This window comes from Scophthalmus maximus, chromosome 3 (assembly GCF_022379125.1).
Source record: "Scophthalmus maximus strain ysfricsl-2021 chromosome 3, ASM2237912v1, whole genome shotgun sequence".
Lineage (NCBI taxonomy): Eukaryota > Metazoa > Chordata > Actinopteri > Pleuronectiformes > Scophthalmidae > Scophthalmus > Scophthalmus maximus.
In genome coordinates this window covers 13,830,803-13,856,240 of record NC_061517.1, presented here as the reverse complement: position 1 = coordinate 13,856,240, position 25,438 = coordinate 13,830,803, and the positions used below count along the sequence as shown (strand labels likewise).

The 25,438-nt window shown below is 45.2% G+C and overlaps 1 protein-coding gene and 2 long non-coding RNA genes across 4 annotated transcripts; 1 reads left to right on the top strand and 2 right to left on the bottom strand.

The window, feature by feature from the left end:
- Positions 1-1,011: 1,011 nt before the first annotated feature.
- Positions 1,012-6,893, bottom strand: gpr157 (G protein-coupled receptor 157). The gene is made up of 4 exons (XM_035645815.2): positions 6,176-6,893; positions 3,478-3,691; positions 2,813-3,007; positions 1,012-2,130 (listed from the first exon to the last, which is right to left on the bottom strand). The coding sequence occupies exons 1-4, from the start codon at positions 6,550-6,552 to the stop codon at positions 1,915-1,917; spliced, it is 1,002 nt and encodes a 333-aa protein (XP_035501708.1). The 5' UTR covers positions 6,553-6,893; the 3' UTR covers positions 1,012-1,914.
- A 2,462-nt stretch (positions 6,894-9,355) lies between these two features.
- LOC118317265 lies at positions 9,356-13,925 on the bottom strand. 2 transcript variants are annotated; one of them, XR_004795380.2, is made up of 3 exons: positions 13,695-13,925; positions 12,352-12,481; positions 9,356-10,197 (listed from the first exon to the last, which is right to left on the bottom strand). It is a non-coding gene; the product is annotated as an uncharacterized LOC118317265 (long non-coding RNA). The 2 variants fall into 2 exon arrangements; XR_004795381.2 differs by having other exon boundaries at positions 12,352-12,473.
- On the top strand, positions 10,126-22,792 carry LOC118317266. The gene is made up of 2 exons (XR_004795382.2): positions 10,126-10,222; positions 21,747-22,792. It is a non-coding gene; the product is annotated as an uncharacterized LOC118317266 (long non-coding RNA).
- The last annotated feature ends 2,646 nt before the right edge of the window (positions 22,793-25,438 follow it).

Below are 25,438 nucleotides of genomic sequence, written 5' to 3'. Positions count from 1 at the left end.
CGGTCCTCCACGCCTCCGACAGACTCACAACAACTACAAACTCTCTATGAAGTCCTTTCGTGTCTTTTTCTTGTTGTTTTGCGTCTCGCTGTGGCCCACGTTTAAGACATTTTGTGCCTCTTTCTGCGCATTTTACGTCTCTTTGTTTCACTGACTTTCCTGGAAAAACTGTTCCCAGTCTCTTTCAAACAGGAGCTCTGGTCCAGGGGCCCCTTGATCCCTTGGACCTCTGCCTTGTAGGCCCCCTCGACAATCCTTCTGTGGTGGTGTTGTTGCAGTGTGACGAAAAGTCCGCCTGACCTGATATTAAGGATCGTTACAATATTTGTCATCCACTTGTGCATTGACTAATTCATCAGTGACACAGAAATAAGTGTTTGCCCTCTGTGACTCAAACAAACAATGATCACTTGAGGAAGAGAAAAAATTGACTGTCAACGTGATGCAATTTCTCCTTCCTCCCCTTCGCCAGCAACCACCACATTAATCGTATTTGAACGCAGCTCATCATCTCGGAAACACGTTCATTAAGCTCCGTGGATCTGGGGACAACATTTAAAGCGGACAGAGGACCGACAGGCAGCGCGGTGCTGTGGTTGTAACGCAGGTCTGGCCCGTGAGCTCGGCGAGGGGTTCAGTGTGTTCACTCGCTCCTCGTTGGTATGCATTCAGCCTGTAGCTAAGTCTGGCAAACTGGAGCCAACAACCGCAGGGGTCAAAGGAGAAGTGAGGCCCATGAGAAAGAGTCGGGTTCCAAGGAGGAAGGGTGACATGTGATGATAGTTCATGCATCCGTCTCACCGCGATGACTGTGATGACGTTGAGTTGGTTTTGCTCAAATTGCTGCATATGCCTGAAAAATGTTGCAACTGCCACGTTAGGCCGGAAAGACTAGATTTAAACGAATGAAAAACAAAGACATGAAATGAGGGTCATCATGGGAGAATGTTTTATATTGTAATGTAACTTCAGTGTGTTTTTGAGATAATAGAACAACGGCAGAAAACTTTGTCCCTTTATCATGATTTCTTTTATTATATTGTAAAGAGAAGGTCAGATTCTTTCACACAGATTTAGTCCACAAACCTTTTGAATACACCCAAAATCACATAGGTCGTATACAGGTAAATCATTATATATATTAAAGTTACATTGCAAAAGAGACAATCCATTAAAATGTAACAACGCATTTTGAATATCTTGCACGATAGATGACAGTTAAAGTGTTTCCTCACTGACAGAACTGCAGCCGCGGTTAGCTTGAGTTGATGTCAGTTATAATGGATTCAAATAGTGACAGATTTTCAAAACAACTGCGAAAAAATTCATAGAAACATTCATGTCAAATCACACACAGCAGCATTATTTTTCGTCTTCTCTACACTTCATAAGATACCTGTACCTTTCAAACACTCATTGTTCTGCATACACCGCTTTCATGTTGTGCCATCACCCTCCCCAAAGCTCCGACGCCCCCACAGAAGCTGTGCATTCAGCAATATCAGTGACAATATCAACGCACCCAAAATTAAATCGATGGCAATACAAGTTGAATCAAATTTACAGTATGTTTATCGTGTAAAGTGACACTGCCAAAATGCAAACATAAAACAAAAACACAGAACTTAAAGTTTGATGTACAGGATGCCTTTAAAACTACAGTAAAAAATTTGTCTGGATGAGCATGTCATATTCTAAATGCTTCGTAAAAACGCTGGCGTAGAGTCATCACATCAGCATCATCCTCATCCCCCAAAGAGCAGGCGTGTGACTTTTCCTGTGACACACGTGCGCACACCTGCAGAGTCCCTATAACCCGCTTTGCGGGCACTCGCTGTAATGAGGTTGAGTGTGAAGCACGAGGCCACCCATCCGCTCCCTTTACGTCAACCTCTGTCCGTCTCCTCGAATGTGTCAACTTTGAGTCCCGGCTCGGCCGTCTTCTTCTTCTCTCTGTGTGGTGGCGTCCTGGCCAGGCAGCAGCCGGTGAGAGGCGTCATGCGAGTGCCGCCCCTCTGCTCGACACTTGGAGCAGCAGCAGAGCGCGGCGCACAGGCGCGTGCGGATGGGACGAGTAAACAGGACGAACATGATGCAGTTGGCTGCTCCCTGCGAGGTGTTGCCAATACCCTGTTGGGTCCAAACAAAAGGCAATGAGAGCAGAGCAGCAGCAACATGCATGTCCCACGATAGGTTGGAAATGTGACAAAATATCTGAATATTATTATTCAATAATGAGATATTTCTTAATATTCATATACAATATTAAACACATTGACGGGAAATATTCATTCAGTTTGTTTAACTACAATATTTGTTTTGACTGACAAATAATAATTTTCTCAGGATTTTTTTCATATCGTATCAAAAACGGAAATATTTCACACACACTTGGTCAATATGATGTAAAAAAGTTGGTTATTATTCAATTCAAATGTTATTATATATATATTTAACTGTGTTGTATATCGTTTGTATAGTTGTTGTGCTGCTTTTCAGATATTCAAAAATATCAGTAAAAGCAGGATTGGCGTGTGATTTCCGTAGTGTTTTTTATTTGTCCTTGTGTTTTTTGATTTGACTCGTGTTTTCTCATTTGTCGCTGTGAGTTGAACTTCAGGGCCATCTAGCGCACACGTGACACCTCCCACTCAAATGGGAGGATACACACAAAACTACCCATAAACCATCAAAATCTTACGGAAGAAGGAACATTAACATGAAAAGTACTACAGAATAAACATTTTAAATAAAGGAGATTTGAAGACAAACTCAAAGTCACTGCTTTAAAAGAACCTTCACGTTCACTCACATGTAGAGTGACCAGCACTGGGCTCTGTCTGGCTGGAGAGCCCACGAGCAGCAGAATGAAACGCACGGTGCTCCAAATGCGCAGGACGATGAAGATGATGGGAATAAGTGTCAGCTTCCTATCGGCCATGGAGGAGAAGGAGTGGGACGGAGGCCTGCCGGCCAAGATGGGACGATACTCGGACAGGGCAGCATGCTGCATCCGATGGAGTACACAGAGTGAGACAGGATTATTTTAATAGTAAAAAAAAAAGAAGAAAAAAGTAGGAACACAAATGAGAACAAAAATAAAAAGAATAAATCATTGACACTTGTCTCACAACATGACAGCAATTTGAAACCTTTTGTTGTGGGATAAAAAAAAATTGGTTTGGTTGGAAATAGAGATTTTTGTTCTTTTCTAAATTGCTCATGAACTATTGCATATACTTATATATACAATCTGACACATGTATACCTCGATGATCATTTCTGTCTAACAGGACAAAAAAAATTTCAGAGAATCAGAGGGTTGTGTGGTCATGGCAGGAAGTGCAAATTAAATTATGGAGGGAGGAAAATAAAATATGTGCATGATTCTGCTGTTGGTGCAGATTCCAATTGTTGCCGTAAGAGTTTTAGTGGTGACTTTTCTCTGTAGAAAATGAAACCCGGTGTGGTCCTCACCGCTATGTGGATGTGCCTCTTGATCAGGACGTAGAGGACAGGGAGGGTGAGGTAGGCCAGGAACTCCCAGATCTTCCCGGTCAGCAGCATCCACAGGACGCGGTCGGGGGCGTTGATCCTGACCCAGCACCAGCCCACCGACACCTCGGACGCATCGTAGCCGATCTTGTTCAGGCACACGGCTGCAACGGTGATGATCAGAGGAACGCCCCAGCTAGACAAACAAAACAAAAAAACCCCCTGAGAATTGAACATAACTTCCTCAAAAAGCTCAACTTCCCATCTTTAAACACAGTCGAACAGTTCGAATGCAAATGTGTGTCGAGGTCAGCAAACATGTGATAGCATGTGATAGATAATCTTGCGCTTAGGGCTTGTGCATTACACAGTGCAGAGTCGTTTATGAAAGCAACTGATAGATTTCAGCACTTTATGCAGCAGCGTTGACTGTGTTTCCCCCTGAAGCAGAACCCCTCTTCATAAAACACCAGCTAAAAATAATTCTTTATTTTCATGGCAATACAAAGCTGATCATTATAGATACCATAACGCTCGAGGGCCCACTTGCACTGTGTGTGTGTGTGTGTGTGTGTGTGTTATGTTAACCAGCCTCAATGAATGTCTCTGCCGTGTGATTTTCAGTTCAATGGAGCATTTGATAAATTCACTGAAACAAAATTAGAATGACCACAACAGGCGCTGTGTTGAGGCACACGGGTGAAAATGCTGCTGCGTCCAAAAGTAGATCAATTATAGGGCGATAGACCACAGTGAGTCAGCCCCCTCCTCACATCCTCACCATCGGCACAAATGGCTCATTAGTGTGCAGAAGCAAAACTGACACAAAGGAGGAAACACACGTACGCAACGATTCGCTAAAGCCCGTTAGAAGCCTTCTAATATTTATTTATTAAACCCAAATTTGTTGAAGATTGCACTCTGAGAAAACGCAGGAAAGAAGGAGTTGTGTGGCTGCGATGTTACACAGGTTTTGTAGCTGAGGTACCAAATAACAAAGACGTGCAGGACAGAATCTGTCAGCTCATCCATATGACAAAATTGATGTAAAGATGAAACTATTTTGTCAACGTCTGTATTTGTGTGCCTTTTAAAAACATTAAACATTTTTTTCATTTTGTTATTCAAAAACTTGTTTTTCCCTTAAGTTGAACTGCGGCCTGATGGGAGGCTCTTGAGAATCCAGCCGCCGTGGAAAATGAGAGATCAACCATGATAAAAATGATGATGTGATGATAAAATAACGTTACCTATTCTTTCTGCATCAGCGTTACATCATTTGTGCTCGGCCAATATGTTATTAGTCAATATTGGCCTATCACAGATCTGTGTATTCCACACGTCATGTGTTATTAGAATTGAGGCCAGACGCTTCAGTCTTGGCTTCATCAGGGAACCAGAGAATCTTGTTCCTCAAAGTCTGAGAGTCCTTCATGTGTTTTCACGTCTTTCATTGAATTTTTTTTTTCTGTCAACACACTCATCTTACTTTTATTTCTGTCAACACACTCATCTTACTGGGCAAACACTTTTGATGTGTTTATTCTTTACTGTATATTTGCACATTGTGCAGCAGATTTTTATTCTCATGACAGCAATGAAACAGACACTGTTGCTGTTTTCAAATAACCCAGGATACTGTATTACCTTCTTGTCGCCCAACCCCACTTCAGAGACAGGAGGCTGAGCACCTCCGCAGCTCTCCATCGACCAGGCTCTTAGATAGTGGTAAGTTTGGAGACACTTTGAGTTAAAAGACAAAAGACGGCGTGCTCTGAGAGCAGGAAGGAAAAAGAATCTCTGGTCTACTGGGACAAATATGTATCAGAAGTACAAATACTACATCTGGCAATACGATATCTGAAAAAAATGGAAGTGGACAAAGAAGTGGCAGGAGCCCCAGTTGAAAACAAAACCGCCTTTGTGGCTTAGACAAAACATGAGGAAGCTTTTGAAATGAAGCAAAAGCATCGTAGGTGTGAAGTAAATCCTGCAGGCACGTTGCACATAGACCACTATATTGTATATACACTTTATACAGTATATACACTACTATATTGCCCAGTCAGTTTCATAAACACACAATTTTTTAACCTAAAAGGTCTCTTACTTAAGTAGGGCCGCAACTAACGATTATTTTCATAATCGATCAATCTGTCGATCATTTTCTCGATTAATCGTTGTTTGGTCCATGAAATGTCATATAACAGTTACCCCAAACTCCAAGATGATGTTTTGTTTTCGTCCACACACCAAATATATTTAGTTCACTGTCACGGAGGAGCAAAGAAACCGGAAAATATTCACATTTAAGAAGCTGAAATCAGAGAATTTGGACCCATTTCCCCCCATAAAAACTACTTGAACCGATTAATCGATTATCAAAATAGTTGGCGATGAATCGATTACCAATCGATTCATCGATTAGCTGCTGCAGCTCTAGACTCCAAGCTGCACATGAAGCTGGTGTGAACCTTCTTGAAGACAACATCAGGTCTCAGTGAAAGGGTTTTTAACGTCCTGCTGGCCTCAATGCAAACTACTAGGAGACGGCCCCTGAGCTCGGTGTGTCATTGCACTGTGGCTCCAGGGGCTTCAGAGAACTGCGCCTGGATCCGCCTGTGTCCGAACAAGACCGAGGCTCTCACCCAACAGTTATTGAGACTTGTCGCGTTCTCACCTGACCAGGTGGAACACCAGCACCAGGCTGTCCGCGACCCTCTGGCTGGACCTGACGATGAACACGTACAGGTAGACGGCGATGGCCACGGTCCAGAAGAAGGAGCTGGTGTTGGCGAAGGTGGAGATGGCGCCCTGCGCCACGCAGTCCGGCGAGTCGCCGTGGAACACCCTCCACACCCCGAAGGCGTACGAGACGGCGGAGAGCCAGTCGGACACGGACAGGAACACGAGCAGCCGCCTCGGCGTGGTGCGCAGGTCCGGCCACAGCGCGTAGGTGAGGATGATCAGGGACGAGCCCACGAAGGACAGCGCGCACGAGCACAGCACGACCACCTGCTCGGACAGGTACACCACCGTCTGGTTCCCGCTCGCCATCGGCCCGGCTGAGGTGGAGGTGGAGGTGATGATGATGAGGATGAGGATGATGATGATGAGGATGTGGTGGTGGTGGTGGTGTCACCTCGTGAGCACGAGCCGCTCCCGAGGAACGCGCCACGGTGTTTACGCACAAACACTCCTCGAGCGGACTTGGTCCAACAAGTTGCGCATTTTTTGAGATCGGAGCCCTGGTTTTTACTTCCAGGCCAGGGCCACTTCTTTAAAAGCACCAGGGTCGAGCCGTGTGACTTTACGAAGTTATTCAATAGCTTTGAAAGCAGCCAAACAAATCTTTTTCCACCGGGCTCTAAGTCCTCCCCCCCCCCGCCTCCTCTGTGCACCAACCCGGAACCTAAAGCAGAAGTAGGAGTCAGCTGGTAGTGGTGAGACTGGTAGACGTCTATTCTGGGCTCTGATGGTCTTTTCTGATGTGACCCGAGTGAAGCTATTGCATCAGGGGTTTGTCACATTAAGAACAGATGACAACATGTTTTCCATTCTCAGACATGGTCTATATAAGAAATGATCCTGTTGTTCTATTTTAAGCATGGAAGCACTAGTCAGAGTCAGATCATTTAGCTGTGAAGTATAGAGATTTTTTTTACATCTGATATTATATTTTTCAGTTTAGTAATTACAACAGGTCAAATGAATTCAAAAAAATAAATCGATTGCAACTTTATAAAAGGCGGCCCACTGCTTATTAGAGCTGGGGCACTTTCCGCAAAGAAATACGGTTCAAGGTCATAAAGTCGTACATTGGAAATTCTAACTCACTCACTTCACTTAAAAAGTTTGTTGGAAACAGCTCGCACACAGAACTTTTGATTCAGCACAGTACAGTAGGTGTCAAAGTGAGTACACCTGACATAGGATATCATTTAATATGTGCAGCAGAACTCTGAAAAGCTTGTTGGAATTAGGTGTTTTTGTTATGTAAAGTCAACACAATTCTTTAAATGTAAGTAGATGATAAAGTGACTACTGGACATATGGACAGAAAACCACTGAGTATGTACTTTTACAACAACTTTTTAGTTTATTCAGCTATTAAGATATATGCTAAGTGCACAATGCATGTGTTGTCAATTAACCTTGAATTATTTGGGCTATAGATTTAAGTAAAATTAACTCAAAACTCAAAATTGTTGGCTTAACATAAAAAAATGATGCCAAACTTACAAGGAACAGGTCTTTGTGTCAAGTAAATATACAGTTTTTATGTCATTTTGACAGCCCAGGACATTTGTGTGGACCCAACAATAAAATGTTATGTCATGGGTGGATTGGGGTTTTACAGTGTAAGGTAAAAGAAATCCAAAAGAAAATCACAGCCCAAAGAGAATCACTGAGTACATAATAACTCAAAGTACGACCAGCCAAGACAGTAAAACTTGAAATCATATCTGAGGCCTACTGAAACTTGAAGTTGTCAATAACAAATTTAAAGGGATCGCTAAAGGAAACCTACCAGCGAATCCAATCAGTAGGAATGTGAACTCTTGACTGGAGAGTTATTTTGTTTATGAACTAGGCCGTAAAGTAAAGTCATCTCGAAAATTGTAATAACTATAGCAATTATTGGCATTATTTTATTCCTTTTTGTTGTGTTTGATTCAGTGAATAAATGTTTGCCCAGTAAAATGTCACAAAAAAGCGAGAGATAACATTTCTCAGAGCCCAAGGTGATATCTGCTTGTTTAGTCCAACTAGTTCTCTAAGATCTCAAGCTAGAAAAATGAAATTATATATGTATATATGTGTATGTATAAATTATAAAATGGAAGAAAGAGGCAATTTCTCCAGTTTGAGATCTGGAAGCAGCGATTAATCAAGTGTCAAAATTAACTTTGTGTTAATTGACTAATCACATCAGCACCATCTGATTTACTGTATTATCAATACTAAAGTCTTAATGGAGCATATATTCCCCAGCCTGTGTTGTATTGTGAACTGCTGAACATTGAGAAACATCAGTTGGAAAATAATATTTTTAGTTTTAATAGGTAGTTCACATCTCATTGCATTACTCATCCAACATGTAATTGTTCCATTGTATAGGTGTGGGACTGTCGTGCTCTGTGAATGAAGACCGTCTCATGAGTTGGAGGAAATATTATTTCTTTTTTTTTTTAAATGAAAAACAAACATTAACATGCATTTTGCCTCAGAGTAAATTTCTTTGTTGTCACACTTTCAGTCCATTGGGTTCACAGACCAGCCCCATGATAGACTAAACATTGGTGGGTAACAAGGAATGTGTGCCACACTTTTTTGTCACGCAGCTGTTAATTCTTTGGTGGACCTTGTGATTATGGCTTCAGTGTGGGAAGATTTAAAGCACTAAAGGCAGTGACCTTGTGTGAGGCCTGCACTTCACTGCTCCTGCACTGCTGCACCCCAGAGGACCTGCCACCTCTTTTGTTTTGTGTGTGTCTCTACAGCAATGCAGAGGCATCGTGGTGCTTCGTTCCTGCAATCTGCTGCCGACAACAATCAGTTTTACAATCAGTTTATTTTATGTCGACCAGTTAATCACAGAAATATTTTGTGGAGAAAATACGATTTTTCTATACGATCTTAATCGTATTGTACGATGTGTGTGTGTGTGTGTGTGTGTGTGTGTGTGTGTGTGTACGTAGGACAGAGAGAACCTAAATTAGAGTGCACCTGGCTTCCAGGCCATTCCGGCTCATCTGCACTTCAGTTCTACGGTGGCAACGTTATTTTGTCAAAGAAAAAATGCGGTTCATACAATACAACCAGTTTTCCATAGTTACAAAATGCACAGTGAAAACAGTCTTTATATACATTTTATTGATCCCATTTTGTGGTACAGTTTATTTTGATGACATCAACAAGCTACAGCTGATACATTAGGAATTGACCATGTCCTTCAGTGTTAACATATAACTGGGAGACTGCTTGAAGCAGAAATACATTTGTACACACAAACCACACGCAATTTGCAAATGAAATATATGAAATCATAACGTTGGCAAGCCAAGCGACATTTTCTCACTGTAGGGGATTGTTAGGTTGTCTCAAAGTGGGGAGAAAATACAACATGGGTTTGTACAGATTGATGCGGTCTTTGACGAACAAAAGCGTCACCAGATGGCAGCAAAGGATCGTAAACGCACAAAACCGGGTGCTGAAGTTTGATGCCTTGATGCGACTGTAACTATGTCAGAGGCCGTAAAACAGAGCGGGCCACGCTCTCAGTCAGTCTATCCTCAACTCATTCTGCTCCGGCTCCTCAGCTCTCGTTCATTTTCTACTGCGTCAGCACACGTGTAAAAACTTACAGTAGCAGCAGGATCCTTGTTCGCCACGATGCTGATTTGCGTATTTTGCTCGTTCCTCTCCTCGCGATGGCTGAGATCCCAGTGCCTCTTATTGCGGAGAGTTTCTGCGGCAGTATACTTGCTGATTGCTTCGTTCTCACTCCTCACAACAACCAGCTAAGACACTGCCAGAGAAACACCCACAGCACCGCCTGCCTCCTTCCCTCCCTGCGGGACCCTGCCTGGTCCGTGCCGTGGACCTCCACCTGTGAGCCCGGCGCTCCGGTGGTTGTTGGACGGCAAAGGCCTCAAACTGGAAGCCCCCGGCGGGGTTTGGCGTGGTCCTGTGCCGAATCTGTAAGAGAAGCAGGAAATAATGAGTGAGTAACAGCTTGCTTCATCATCAACCCATCTTGGTCAGAGACGATCCCACACACATTTAAATGAAGGGAATCTTTCGATTCTAAAATCAAGATTCTAGGAGGCCCCACCTCCCCCAGCTTTTATATAACTGTGATGCATTGATGAGTGTGCGCTCCCCTGCCCAAAGTCACCCAGAGCCTGTTCCCAAACAGCCCCTTCGTACCTTCCTCGCAGTTTGTGCCGCATCACTTTAAGTGCAACACAACTTCTTGGACAAATACAAACACCCCCGAACTAAGAATAGACTCGCCATGACTCATTATTTTGCAACAACAAAGACAGTTAGAGTTCGCTCCGGAGTGTTGCTGTGTCTCTCCGTTCAAATTGAGTTGCCGTATAGTGCGAGTCCCTGAGAGCGTTTCATGTTCCTGAAGGGGCAACAACCACAATCCCGTCGCCATCGCTTGCGTTTTGCTCGCTGCCGTGCTATTTTGAGCCGGCAGATCCTTCCATACTGTCCTCTCCCCGTGGACCCTGCTTCGCTGTCAGGACAACACGGACACAAGAGAGCGATCTGTAGTCATCAGCAAATGGGCGAAGAGGAAGAGGAATGGGAATCATGGCAGAGGCAGAGAGGTGTTAGGGAGGGATGTTTGGGGAGAGATACACTTGGCTGAACATCCTCAGTCGGGTGTGACTGCTACTGTCGAAATCCGCAGGGAGAATGTTTGTGGTCCTCTGTGTCTTTTATGACACAATTTTTGGTTTTATAACTAAAAAAAAATTGAAATTCCTTGGTTGATTTGTGGTTTTAGCATTTTGACCTTTTGACGTCAAAGAAAAAAACGGATATTTCTGAGAAATATTGATACACTAAATATTGATACACTACACGGACAGCTGTGTCCGTGTCTCTTTGTGTCTTTGCGGCGCAGCCAGACGCTGCCCTCCCTGAGCACATGATGACAGGAATGCCTTCCTGCTCAGGCCTTGATGTAATCCCTAATACAGGATTGAGGAATGCCAGTGAAAACAACACCCAGTTCGCTAAATGAATGAGCGGCCGCCTCACTGCTTCACACAGCGACCGGCGGCAGCTACGAGCCCCGACTCACAAACCTGCCCACAAATATGTCTCGGGCCTCAGGCTGGGTTCAGCTTCATGGGCAAAATGTTGTCTTCCTCTTTCTGTACTATCTGCTGAACAAAACACAAATGTTGGGAATTTGGTTATAAATATTAATGTGAGGGGAAGAAGGAAATATTTTAGTAGGGGACCTAGAAGAAGATTTTTTTTAAAGGATTGCCAGGTTAAAAGTAGCTTGTCCTGGATGACTGACATGTATAATTAAGAGCTGATGATGATTCTCGTTATCTATTGATCTGCCTTTTCTTTAGGTTTAAGATTGTCTAAAATATCTGAACATTTGTCATTCCTAATTTAAAATTATTATATTAAATATGATATATTATTCTAATTCATACAGTAAACACACTCACACTCAAGTATATGTATGTATTAGTGCAAGAACGTGCATTAAGATGGCACTGGACACTAATGCATTATTTTATTGAGCAGCCTTTAACCACAGCATCTCGTGAAATCCAATGTGCAGTATAAACACATTGTGCCTGATCAAAATTAAATCCTTGTAAGACTGTAACTAATGTGTATTTTTTATTGTTGATTGTTCATTGTTAATTGTTCAGCCTATGTAAAAATTCAAACGTCACATGGATTGTTTTGTTCATTGAAAAGTCCAAATAAAAGTAATCAATTTATATTTGGCATTTACTCACCAAAATAGGAAATAACTAATCAATGAACGGTTTAAGCTCTGAATATCTGTGTATTAAGTATTTGATATCTACAGTGTGAAATCTTATATTGCATAGTGTTTGTCTCAGAGAGGCATTGTTTTGAGTTACCAAGGTGTCTGCTTTTATAACAGCAGCGCTCCTTCATAAGTCTGCAGCTCATGACATGTTCGACCTACATGCAGCAGTTCTCTTCAGCGGCGTAGATTTCTCCTCACATCACACAGTATACACACCGGCACTGCTCCCACCTACACTTCCTGAATATACCCGATCCTTCTGCAGTCAGGCCTAAGATGGTAAAAAAAAAAACCTAAAAAAAACTCACCCTGCTGTCCAACAGCACCAGCCCTACGCACTTCCCCTCCACATCCTCTCCACTGTGCATTTCTATGGTCGTTCCGCCGCTCACACAGCCATGCTCTGCTGCTCCGGTCCCATTCCACAGACCTAATCACCTTACGGGTAACAATGACATTAGTATTTACTGTAGAGCCATGTTTCTGAACAGTGCCACACATGACACGCACACTGATGGCCTGCCTGCCTGCCGCCGGAGCTTAGCCTCGCGTGAGGTAAAGTGTGTGTATTGTTTGTTTTTTCATTTCAAATTAGGAACTAAATATCAAACACTGGAAGCATTTCTTTACTTGAGGAAATGATTAGGAGTAGCAAAACCCAGGTCGTGACATTTATTCTCTGCCTTTCTTGTCAATTTTTAAAATTCATAAAAAACATATTTTAATTTGAACTCATATTTGTTTAATCAGTATCCATTTATCAGTATAGCACGGCATACAGCTGTATATTTAATTCAGTGGATCTGAGTGTTACACACCGCGCTCACTACGCCCGGTAACCAGAATACAGAGTGGCCCCAGTAACTATCCCCCTTGCTTGGCCGCACTCAGGTAAAATACACACATCACAGTGGAGAGGACGTCAAACGATTATCATTTGACTTCACTTGAGTGATTCATGTGTTTGCGTTTTTGACAGGCCCATGAGATTCTTCACTGTGGAGCTAATCAGTAACACGCCGTGATTGTGTGTCACAGTGACGGTTGTCTTTATCTGCCTTTATGCACAGTGTGTGTCATCTAATGACACTCCGCGTCTCCAACACTTTGGGCCCTTTTGACTCCTCTGTCACGCCACCGGTCGTGACCGATCGTCCACAGACTAAAAATCCTCTCGGGTACAAATCGCATGAGATCACTATCTCTTTGGTCGCCGCTTTTCCAGGGAGGGAGAGGCGACGATGATGATCGTCGTCGAGTCCCCCGCTGACTGGTGGTAGGGTCCCTGGTGGCGCTCTGTGTGTGGAGGTTACTGTGTAACCGTGCGTCTGAGTGTGTCAGGGAGTAACCTTTTGTACAGTCACCATGGCATCCCACTACAAGCATCAAGACTCAGCTCCGAGAGCTGTACACTTCGGACTAACCTCTCCTCATTCATACTTCAATCGACTGCGGCCGCCACTAAGCCGATGTGGAGGCCTCGCTCTTTTGCATCTTTCCAGTTCGGTTTTTTTCAGAAGTTTACACTCAAAGCAGAGGTGTGCTGCGCTGGGCTCCTCCTGACACTTAACCTAGACGTTCACAGACATGCCCGGATGTAATGTTATATGTCAGAGGCTTTTATCCACGCAAAGTCTTTTTGGACACTCACCAATAAGCGGCGAGGCAGCGGTGGCGCCTCCTTCGTCCACGCTCGTCTTCAGGGAGTGTTGACATGGACAAGGGGTCTGTCCACGGCTGCTGCAGGGCCTCACCACTTCACTCTGGCAGACTGTTGACCAACAGGCTCCTCTCTCTCTCTCTCTCTCTCCCTCTCCCTCTCCCCCTCACTGTTTCACTCAGGGCAGCACAACAAGTCAAGGCATGTTCCAACACACCACCAACAGCTGGACCTGGTGTGTGAGCCTGCTCCTAGGCCAAGAAGGGGAGGAGCAGAGGATCAGAGATGGGGGGGGGGGGAAACCCAGAAAAGACCCAGCATGACTCAGCCTGCTTCGGGCGGTTAGGCACAGCTTTCAGTTTGAACACTTGAACTCATGAAGGAGTCATTGTTCGAAGGTGCAGTGGGATTGATTCTCTGTGTGACAAGCGGCTTTTCTTCACAAAAGCAGAGTTGACGACGTGAGGGGGCCGACGGCAGCCGGCTGAGGAAGTGATAAGGAGCACAAGTTATTGAATTGCACCGACTCGCCACATCACATCGCCGTTGTAGTGTCCTATATCTAATAGAAATCAGGTTGTGCTGCAGTTCCGTGACTTCTTCCCCTTTTCCCTCTCTCTTTCAAAGCGAGTGGAGCCAGTTCACAGTCTTTCTTGGCTGGTTTTTACTGGTTGAAGCTGAATGGATCAAAGTAGATTTAATATCTTGAATCCATCTACAATATTCCTTATGCCGTTTATGATCTTTTTAGCAAGTCACGCTGCTTAATCTTTAACACAATGAATACTTCATGGAAGCTGTAACCGGGCACCGGCACGCCGTATTCATGAAAGCTGCTGATTCATCAAATCATCTTTTACAGTAGCCACAGTAGGTCACATCTATTACAAACGAGTGTGAATTGTACGACTGTGAACATCTTAGGGAACGCGTAGGTAAAGGAAGGAAAATGTTCCAAAATATTCTCCTGCAGCAGTGACGTTTGATGTCAAATCTGAGTTGAAAAGCAGTTTATTAATGCAGCAGGGAAGGAAACCTCCATCTGATGGATCATATCATTTATACATACACACATAAATACATATATATATATATATTCATATGTATTAAATGTATGCTGTTTGGACACGTTAGACACATTAAACTACATCCAATGTGCAGAATCATCACCATTCATGAGCAGTAATTATGCTGCACATGCTCTGATGCTAGTCAGGTTTTTTTTTTTTTTGGGGGGGGGTTTACCAGAGGAGGGGTGATGCTAGTTCATCACTGCTGTAGTGGAAGTTGATCACTAGGCAGATTCCGGGTGCAGCGGCAGGAACCAGCTCAGCAAAACTCACCTGCTACAATATGGTCTGAGTCTCTGAGCATCTCTAAAGTGCCGTACCGTACATCAGTGGCACCGCTCTTCACTGCAGCCTGTCAACACACTGATGACCTTATCAATGAAAGAGCAAAGTCACTATGGTGTCGCGTACAGAAATAACTCCCTTTTCTTCGCTCCGCTCGGAGGTTTGTCTTTTCCCCCTCGGACACGGGTGGAGAGGCAGAGGAACTCTGTGACGGAGCAGGAGACGCGTATCAGCCCGCAGGAGTAGTTTGCGTTCATTTATTGGAAGTGGTGATGCGGCACTGCAAAGACGCGTTTCGACAAAGAGCCAGCACTGACACCAAGTGAGTTGGTTCTGAATTTATGGAAGCACGGACTACAGTATATGTTTGCACAAGATTGAAATGTGGACAGTCATTAAGTTGGCCCACTCAGAAGAAATTATTTTCTGCACTGTAAAAGCCCTCCCCAAAAAAAAATCACATAAAACTGTAATTTATTTGTTGTCCAAATTTTAGCTGAGGCCTCATACTTGCATCTGTATCATGTCACTCAGGGAGAAGGGGGGGGGGGGGAACCCCTAGCACAGCAAGTTAAAGGCTTGCTGCATTGATTACATCATCGGAGCTGGAATGGGACAATGCACCATCTGATGGGGGGGGGGGGGGGGGGGGGGGGGGGGGGGGGTCTTTCTCTGTCTCTGTCTCTGAACTCAGTCCGGTCCAGAGTGACACCGTCTGCTCTGCCTCACGTATGTCACCACGTGTCACGTGACTGAAGGACTGCCTTTGTCTGAGAGAGAATGATCGTCTTGCTGTGCATCCCCATGTCCCTGTGTGTGTGTGTGTGTGCGTGCGTGCGTGCGTGCGTGTGTGTGTGTGTGTGTGTGTGTGTGTGTGTGTGTGTGTGTATGTGTGTGTGCGTGCGTGCGTGCATGTGTGTGTGTGTGTGTGTGTGTGTGTGTGTGTGTGTGCAGACGCACAGTTGTGCATTTCTACTATTAGAGGCCAGCACTGCAGGAACTCAGCTGCTGCAGGACACTGCAGGATGGCTGTTCCGCTGCTGGCTCACTGGCTCTTCTCTCTCTCTCTCTCTCTCTCTCTCTCTATTCACTCAGGCAAATTGCTCAAGGAGGATAGTGAGAGCATGTGCTGCATACTTTTTCAGCAGGGGAGAGGAGGGGTGAGTGGAGGAGAAGAGAGAAAAAAGGGGGGGGGAAGCTGAAGCACAGAGGTGCAAAGCATGCTGGTGGGGTGCTGTGCTGGGCAACTGTACCTCCGAGGGAGAGACTACAGTAGAGAAATCGGATACAAGGAAGGAGGAGGTGGGGGAGGGTAGGATGTGTGGGGGGGGGGGGGGGGGGGGGGGGGGGGGGGGGCAGGAGTGAGGTGCAAGGAACATCAGGTGAGTGCGGCAATTTCGTTTGCTGGCAGTGCAGCACCCACCCTCGGTGAGAGCGTAAGCAGGAGAACTGCAGATGTTGGAAGATGATGTCAGGCTCCGGATGTGGCGCGGACCTTTGGTGCAGTTTGCTAACACTCTGTTCCCTCGCACTCGCCCGCCTGCAGTGATGGAGGAATGCAAAAAGGCCAGAGAGATGCTCTGGACCTGTGCCACATAAAGAGCCAGCTTACGACGCAGGGGCCGGCTTTTTCAAGGTCTTAGCACAGTTACCTGAGGTGAACCCAGGGCCGACTGAGCCTGCGTACAGGCGAAGTGACCGGGCTGCATTCATCTTCCGAACCTGGCGGAACTGCTTACAGAGCACATTTTGAACACTAAAACACTTTTATATGAAGCTTTTAAAAACTATTTTATGTGGCCTTTGAAAAGGCCTGCATTTGAACATGGGCAATATCATATAGCATGAAAGACAAAAGTAGCAAAATGTACTTTTTTTCGAGCAGAGAGTTGCCGAGATGCTGCCGCTGCTGCGGAGGTATTACTCACCGTACGAGGGGTTCTTCTCTGACAGACCTTATTCTTTTCTGTTTTTTTATCCAGGACACACACAGCTAAATATCTTGTCTCTCACACTGTTTTTTTTTGCCAAATCCTCCAAAAAGAATCTTACGGGGCTGCACTTTGCCCTGGTCTCCACTTATACAACTGCCCGTAAGCAGAGAAGTCCTCGGAGCAAGAGCACAACTTCATGACTGCACCACAGCTCCTCTGTCCCATGCAGGCCACTGGAGCCTGGTTCGCATTTCCCCAGCACAGGACCAGTCGTACAATTGATCCTCCCTACCGGCTTCCAGCCTCATATTCACAACTCCTACAAGCTGCTACATGTAAGCCCACGACAAGACAAGAACAAGTAGAAAGCAGGGACTATCTGTACCCTCCCTTAAATGAAAGTCGGCATATAAAAGTCTCTTTTGTCCTTGTGTCAAACGCAGAGTCCTCTGCTATTTCCAGCCTGTACTGTACCATGTGTTGGACATGGATGAGGGAGCAGTGGAGTCTGGATGCTAACTGACTGGCTGTCTGGCTGGCTGGCTGCTGCCTGGTTGTCGCTGGTGCAGAGTAGGGCTGAAACTGATGAGACGGAAGCAGCCGGGCGCTTCAACACTGCAGGCACGCAAACCGACATTAATTGCTAATTCGAGAAGTGTGCAATCCTTTTTACGAAGAAGTAGGAACATGCCAGGAGACCACGCGCAGGGTAAGAGAGACAAGAGAGGAAATAAACGTTTACCTACGGATGAGTCTCGGGGATGGCATCACGCGCCGACGGGAGAGGAGGAAAACTTCTCCGCACTCACTCTGAGCCTCTTGGTCGCCGGTGATGTGCTTTTCATGGCGCGGCAGAGTTGACTGCAGCATTGCCTCCTGAACAGAATGACATTGTTTGCACTCTCTCTCTCCCTCTCCCTCTCTCTCCATCACTCCTCCTCCTCCTCCTCCTCCTCCTCCTCCTGTGTGCGCTCGCTCCCTCCTCCTCTTCTTTGCACGCTTGCTGGCAGCACAAACTGCACAGCTCAGCAGTGTTCCCCCACTGCCGCAGCAGATCCTGCATGAGCTCTGCGTATCTGAGTGGGATGGGACTTTTAAAGGGGAATGCAACCTCCAGGGTCAGCGTGTGCGCGTGTGTGTGTGTGTTTGTGTATGTGTGCACATCCTCAGGCCGGCCTCCTCTCCTCCCTGTCCTCCTCAGCAACCCCCCCCCCCCTGCTCTCCCAGCACCCCGAGGGATCATCAGTGTAAAGGACTCCTCACAAGAGAGACCCCCTCCAATGCACACACAATTCTCCATCCCCTTTTATTCGTTTTAACACTACAGCAAAAGTTGCTTTGAGAAATGAGTGTGTTCTAACCTCAATGAGGAATGGTTTGCCCCTGGGAGAGGCCATGTGCTCTGGTGTGCTTTGAAACTTGCGATATCTCCTCTGAAATCTAATTTCCTCTGAAAATGCCTGGATGGATTTTTCCTGTAATGAGTTGCAAAACATTTGCATTTAACGTGAGATCAGACAACGTGGCACCGTTTCACGACTTTGTAACACCTGTGCTCAATCAAAACGATAATTCGTCGATATTTTAAAGAAACAACAACCAACAACTGTGATGTATTAAGCCATTATTATGAACCGTATTTCAACCAGGTGTGTTTGAAAAAGCACCGAAGTCAAGGACAAGTGACAAATGAGCAATAATCGTGAAATCAGTGGGTGATTTTCACTGATAGCTTGTCATCTATAAAAACCACTCATGAAGTAAGATGTCCTTAATCTATCTACCTTTCAATACCCAAGATGCACTGCTCTACTGGTGCTATTCTGCAGTGCGCTAAACTGTAGAAATATCTTGACCAACCAAATCTGTCTTTTGCGCGTTGCACAACTCTGCGAGAGTGAGATCATCCATCATCTGGTCGGCCAATAGGGTTGAACTTGTGTTTGTGCAACGCTATACTTCACAAAAAACGCACTTGGTGGTGCGTTTCCCAGCTTCCGGTGGTGACGTTAGCAGTGCGCTGCATGGGCTTCATATGGAAAACGATTTCTCCATCTCAAATTCCGTGCATATGAGGTATCAGCATCTTGGCTGCTCTCTGCAGCAATGCAGCGCACTCTGCTTCACACTGCAGGAGCAGTGGGGGGTTTTGTTCTGCGTTATTTATTTTTTTAATGACTTTGTTCTGCCTGGGCCCCCACTTGAACCCTGTGATCCTTTATCCTCTGGCGCAAAATTAGGAGCTTTCTGCATCTCGCACTATCCAATACATACGTATTTGTTTCGGCCAAATCGGAGTTTGTGGATCGACGAGGGCTTTTCGCCCTAATTGGCTCGTACCTCCGCGTTTATAAAATACATCACTGCTGGTGCAGCTGACTGACTCAGCAAAGTCATGTATTGGAGCGTCTCTGACTATATCGGGGATCAGCTGCATCAGGCTGTCAATATCAGTCGGTGTCAGTAGGAATCACAGATGTGCATCGCGCCAAAAAAAATTGTAATCAGCAGAGTGTGAGAGCGTCGCTCCCTGCATGAAAGATCTGCATGCAGCACTGCAGCTGCATCGAGGCTGCCGAGCCGCGCCGCGTCTGTCCTCTCCTCCCGCACTCTGTGACACCGGGGGAAAAGGCCCCCGCCAGCACATCCCTCACATAGCCCCATGCCATCACAGTAATGGCATCCCCAGAAATGAATAAGCCATGAGGAGGGGCCCTTTTACATGTCCTATTAGATTACCTCCGTATGCTTTACCTGGCTTCTGTCACCTCATCGCCTCTGGCTCTCCACTCTTTCTAATATTCTCTCCTGTTAGCTCAGCCAAGGGCAGAAAGTGTAAATGTGCGTTGGAGCTCATATAGATCACACGGGTGTGGAGATGTCGCAGCAGAGTCGTCGGTGCAGTTCATTAAACGGGGGCATGCACGGCTCTCGCTCATGTTTATGATTTGATTTAAAATTGCCCCTCTATGAGTGATTTGGCTGTTGACAGTGAATGTTTAACTAAATAGGTTTGTGCCTGGTGTCATAACAGAGCATCGCCATCGTGCCGCGTCGCATCAGACATGAGCTGTAACAAAGCTGAGCTAATCTGAGGGGGAAAATAAGGTTAACTGTCAAGCGTGGACAGTCCTGACACATGCAGATAATAGAGTCCAGTCTGAACATTGGCAGGTGAGTTTGCGTGTTTTTTTTCCCCCCTTGTCTTTTTGCCATTCACAGCCCATTCCTCTGCTCCATTGATCTGTCCAGAAAAGATAATAGACACATTGATTCACAGGCTCAGCAGTTTGTTTGGTTCACTCCTCAACTCAGGCTAATTCTCAGACGTCCTCAATCAACGAGGGGATTTGTCTTGACTGGCGACTGACTCGTGGGTCTTTGACACTGTAGATGTAAAAGCGTTGCAGAGATGTTAAGACAAAGATTTCCATGCGCACACGTGATCAGTTGGTTGTGGGGAAGCTTGAAGTTAGGAGTTAATTGAACTAGTTATAAATGAACTTCACAAAGATCCCTCTCTCTTGGCTCAGCTCAGTCAGTCTGGTATCGAGATAGACTGAATTGTGGGATCGGGACTTGATGCTAAGGTGGGTGGTGTATTTCACTGCGCCAAGGCTTCTTTGCTGACCTCATTTTGCAAAGCCGGGCGGATTCCTCCCAAGGCCAAGTGGAGTGAAAAAGACACACTGTCAACGACAGAACAGGTCAAATGAGGTTGTGCGGTTGTGCTTTTGCTTCACCGACAAGGAAATTCTCTTTTCATTTCTCTCTTTTAATCGAAGAATCAATTGCAACATTACTCACCGTGACATTAAAGATCCTGCTCTGAAAGAGCAGAGCTGGAGATGTGAAGCACCGCATGAGTAAGTGCGAGAAAGTCAGTCAGCTTCTCCCTGAGTATGAGAGAGATACTATGGTGCGAGGTCTATGATGGACTGACGGTACAGCGAGGGGCGGAACTTCTGACAGCTGACTGCTCTGGGCCGCGGCTCTGTCAGTGGCAGCAGCCGCCGCTCCGCTTTCTACAGCCGCGTTGTAGCATCGCACAACGCACATCAGCCTAAACTGGGGGGAGACGGAAGCAAGGGGCCTCGATTAGCCTTAACAGAGCAATGATATCAATTGTCAACTATCTGAATGTGATATTCTAAGATAAAACAAGATGAAATACATCTATAACTTGTGTCTTTTCCCCCTGAAATCATCTTCAGTATTTTGTGCATTTAAGATGACTGCGGTTAAATGTGTATTTTCAAGGGCAGGTAAAGTAAATACTCCTTGTATAGAGAATATAGACTTTGGACTCTGGGTTTGTCCATGCTGGCAGTAATATGTAGATGCCCACCAGGTAAATATTAAACTTTTTCAGCTGGATTGAAAGTCTTTACTCTGAACAAATTCAAGACAGTGGTCACTTAACTCTAAAATGTTAAGTGACCACTAAAATGATCATGTTGAAAGAGCTCGCTGGCTTCAATGAATAACTTCCTTTACAGGAAGCTGCCACAGTTCACCACTGTATGCTGCTGTTTTTAAAAAAAAATAAAACACCAACATATATGTGGTGTTAAGGCATAAATCTAACCTTGTGTTTGATAGAAAAGGTGAATATAGGTTGACAAAACAAACACTCCACTGACTATAGTCTCTGCTGTTATTTGTGTGCTGTTGTCATCTGCAGTGATGGTGAGACACTTTTTTATTATTGTCGTCCCCCCCCCCCCCCTGCTGCATTGTGTTCTGCATTCCAGGTTCTTGGAGGAGTGTTGCATATCCCCCACAACAGCTCGTGTCATCTGGAGAAGCGTGGTGTCGACTCGTGGCCTACATTCGCCACTGCTATTTGTTACCGTCAAAAACAGGTGAAGCGCAACGGGATAAAGATAGTCAACTCATAGGTTCCTCCAGGATTGGCCTGCTGTTGTCGGTGTGCCTGTGTAGCAACAGCAGCGGATACCTGACGTGTGCATCATCTTCACCGAGAAGCCAGGAGCTCTGAGAAGTCTGCTGCTTGACGTGAGGGCCATAAACCAGAGGAGAGGAGTCATATTCACAAGGAGTGTGGAAGAATGCAGGCATAACATTTAACTGATGTGTTAGAAAAATGTAGGGATACACATTGTAGATATTTTGTTTGCCAATAATGTGAAACAATGATTTTAATTTTTGTCATTTTTAATCAGTAGTTTTGTTTGCGTTTTCCTCTGTGAAAGTGGTCTCTTTTGGACACTACTGTATATCACATGGACACAAAGACATACTACTATTCAATCATAGACTATACATAGAAATTGAAATAGTTGTCATCTTCCAAACAACTGTGTGATGGATCAGAGGGGCCAGCCCGTGTCCTGGATGCTCTCTGATGACACGCGAGCTGACAACAGCCTATAACCTATCAACGTACAGACGGGCCGGTCACCTCCTGGCTATGTCTCTGCCTGTGACCTGCAGGGTGACCTCTGTGGGTCTGTCCGTCTGCTGCCACATCAGCCAGCGTAGCCAGGCCATCGCAGTGCTACTCATATGAAAGCACAGCGTCTGAATGAGACAAACTAATGAGCATAGGGTCTATGATTCAATCATTTATATTTTTTACGACAGGGCTCCACCGATGCGGCTCCTTAGGAAGTTTAGTTGATGTCTTACTGCAAAATGCCAGGAGAAGAAATGCAAAAAACATTTTCTGTGGTTTTGGGCAGGGTTTGAAGACCGTGTCACTGCTCCTATTTGTTCAGTGTAAAAAAACAGTACAACTGCCCCTCAAAATGGAATAATACTGTAAGAACGATACAAATCTGTCTTCAGTCTGATCTCCTTGTGTGCGGCCAGCGGCTTTTCTTGAGGAAAAGACCCCCTAATCTTCGGATCTCATCCACCTGGGGACCCTTCCCCGGAGGTGAGCTGTTCAACTGCTGATTGCCTCTCTGTGTTTTAGCAGCAATGCACCATTCAAGTCTGCAGGCAACTTGACAAATGAACAGCAATCTGAGCAGAGGGGATGCTGGTAGTACTGCACCACACATCCTGTCCCATCCACGTCCCACTGTCCCGCAGTGGTGCACCTCCTCTCCTGACTCTAAACCTGCGGACACTCTTCTCAAAGTCAAACGCATACAGCACAGGCTAAACGCATGCTTGCTGACACACACACACACACAACACACACACACACACAACACACACAACACACACACACACACACACACACACACACAAAGACAGGGCCAAAGAGAGAGTGATTTAGTGAGTGTGCAAATGATCGTTTTAATCCATTGAATGTTTCAGGTTTTATTTTGCATTCTTTCTGGGAAATTATCTTAACCTATTTTTACGGCATGGGAATGAACTTAAATGAATTAATAAGCTGATTAAATAATCGATCAGCTAAGTCATTTACTGAGCAAAAAAGAGCAAAACAAACCATCTATTTGTTTGTTTCAGCTTCTGCAATATATTTCCTATTATTTTTAAATTGAATACCTTCTGGTTTTGTCTCATAATTTGACAAAACATGAAGTTCTTCACCGTTATTTTTCAGGCCAGATTACTTATTCTAGGACATTTTATAGACAAAACAATGAATTAATTTATTGAGACAATAGTTAAGTCGATAAATAATTGTCAGGCCTTCCTGGTTTAAGAGTTAAATGTTACAAAAATAAAAACAGGACTGCAGACAGTAAATTGAAAAAATGGTGTGAAATGTTTTTCCCTGGGTGTCTAAAGCAATATGCAGCACTTTCGTATTATAAATAACTTAGCAGCGGGTCAGTATTCCCAGAGTGAATGATTTTCTAAAACTCACTGTCAATGCACACATCTCTAAAAACTGGTGAAGATTATTTTTATCGCTTGTCTAAGGATTTCTGCTGTACAAAGCTGGACTGTACTGGTCTTATATTGCAAGTTATCTGAAACATGAGATGTCTCCTCACCTACAGCATGAATCTATTTGAGCGCTCAACCTCCAATACAGTCAAAGAGGTGTAGGAAGGTTGAAAAAAAAAGAAGCCATCGGGAGGGTTTTATGCAAGCTGCAGATCTTTTCTCATCTCAAGGCACGTTTGTGAGTGGACAAGAGAGAAGAAAAAATACTCGGAACATAAAGTACCTAACGCTGAACTAGTTCACAAGCTTTGTGCAGCCTGCAACTGCATCCGCCTCTCGAGGACAGCATCCACCCACTGGTCCCCCTCGGAAACTGCATCTCGGAACAAGTGAAGAGCCGAGTGTCTGACGCAGCATGCAGTCATTCACCTTGGCTGCGTGTGCTGCTCGGACTTGCCTTGATGCAGCTGTCCACGCCAACCCCACCACCGCCACCCACTACCCCCCCAGTGGAGGCAGTGCACTCTGCCAGCCGTGGAGTGGGATGCACTATCGATCCTGCTGAAATGAGGGTTTTTAAAAGGGAGGCAGTAAGCATGTCTGCACTCCCCTCCTCCACTGTGGAGGGGCCCTGAGATATCACCGAGCTCAGCACATTGCACCATCACAGCATGGGAAAATGGGATTTTCACTGGGAGATGAGCTGAGGGGAAGGTAATTTGAGTCGCCAAGCTATGTCCCCCCCCCCCCCCCCCCCACAAAGGATGTCAAATGAGCCACGTTACCTTCAGATGCGGCACACATTGGACAAATAAGGTCATTTTAAAAGTCCTATTAATTCCAGTCCTTGTCACAGTAAAATAATTGCAAAAGTGCTGAAGCTAAGAAGGAAATAAGGAGGAGGAGGATGTTTACTGAGCATTCAACCACTCATCTGCAGCACTAGTTCAGCACTCGTACAGTGTGATTCTGTAAGGAATGAAATCTTATTCTGCTTTAATGAATTGTCTGAATTTGATTAAAGACAACATTAAATAGGAAGTGAATGTTCCAGAGGAAACCACAAGATGGCGACAGAGCCCTCGTACTTTCCAGCACCCAGGTGAAATATGGTGCATGTCTATGCTCTGATTCACACGAGGTTTGACACAGATATGGACCCAATTCTCAGCAAGCTTTTACAGTCGTCTGTGTCCAATACAGGAAACGGAGCAAACTAGAATCACTACAGCGGGAAAAAACCTGTCTGTGCTTGTTTCACTCCTCTCTGTGAATGGACCTTGTTGTAGAAGTAAAGTAGCTCCTGTTACTTGGGATGTGTGTCTGAAGGATAAGAAGTGACTGCGTCAGTTTCCCCCGACACATGAAGGTCATGCGCAGGGGTTGCATATTCCTCGTGAGTCAAATCGTCAGTCACCATACTTGACATTCCCCGTGGGTCATTGTGTCAGACGGCGGGGTACGATTCAGACTCACTGAGCTGCAGGGACTGATGTCGCAGATCTCCACACTCGCCTCAACGTACCAACTCCACGTGAACAGGGCTAAATGGCCTGAAGGTCAAGTTGAATAACGACGTGCACCAGCGCTTCAGTGTGTGAGAACTCATGGT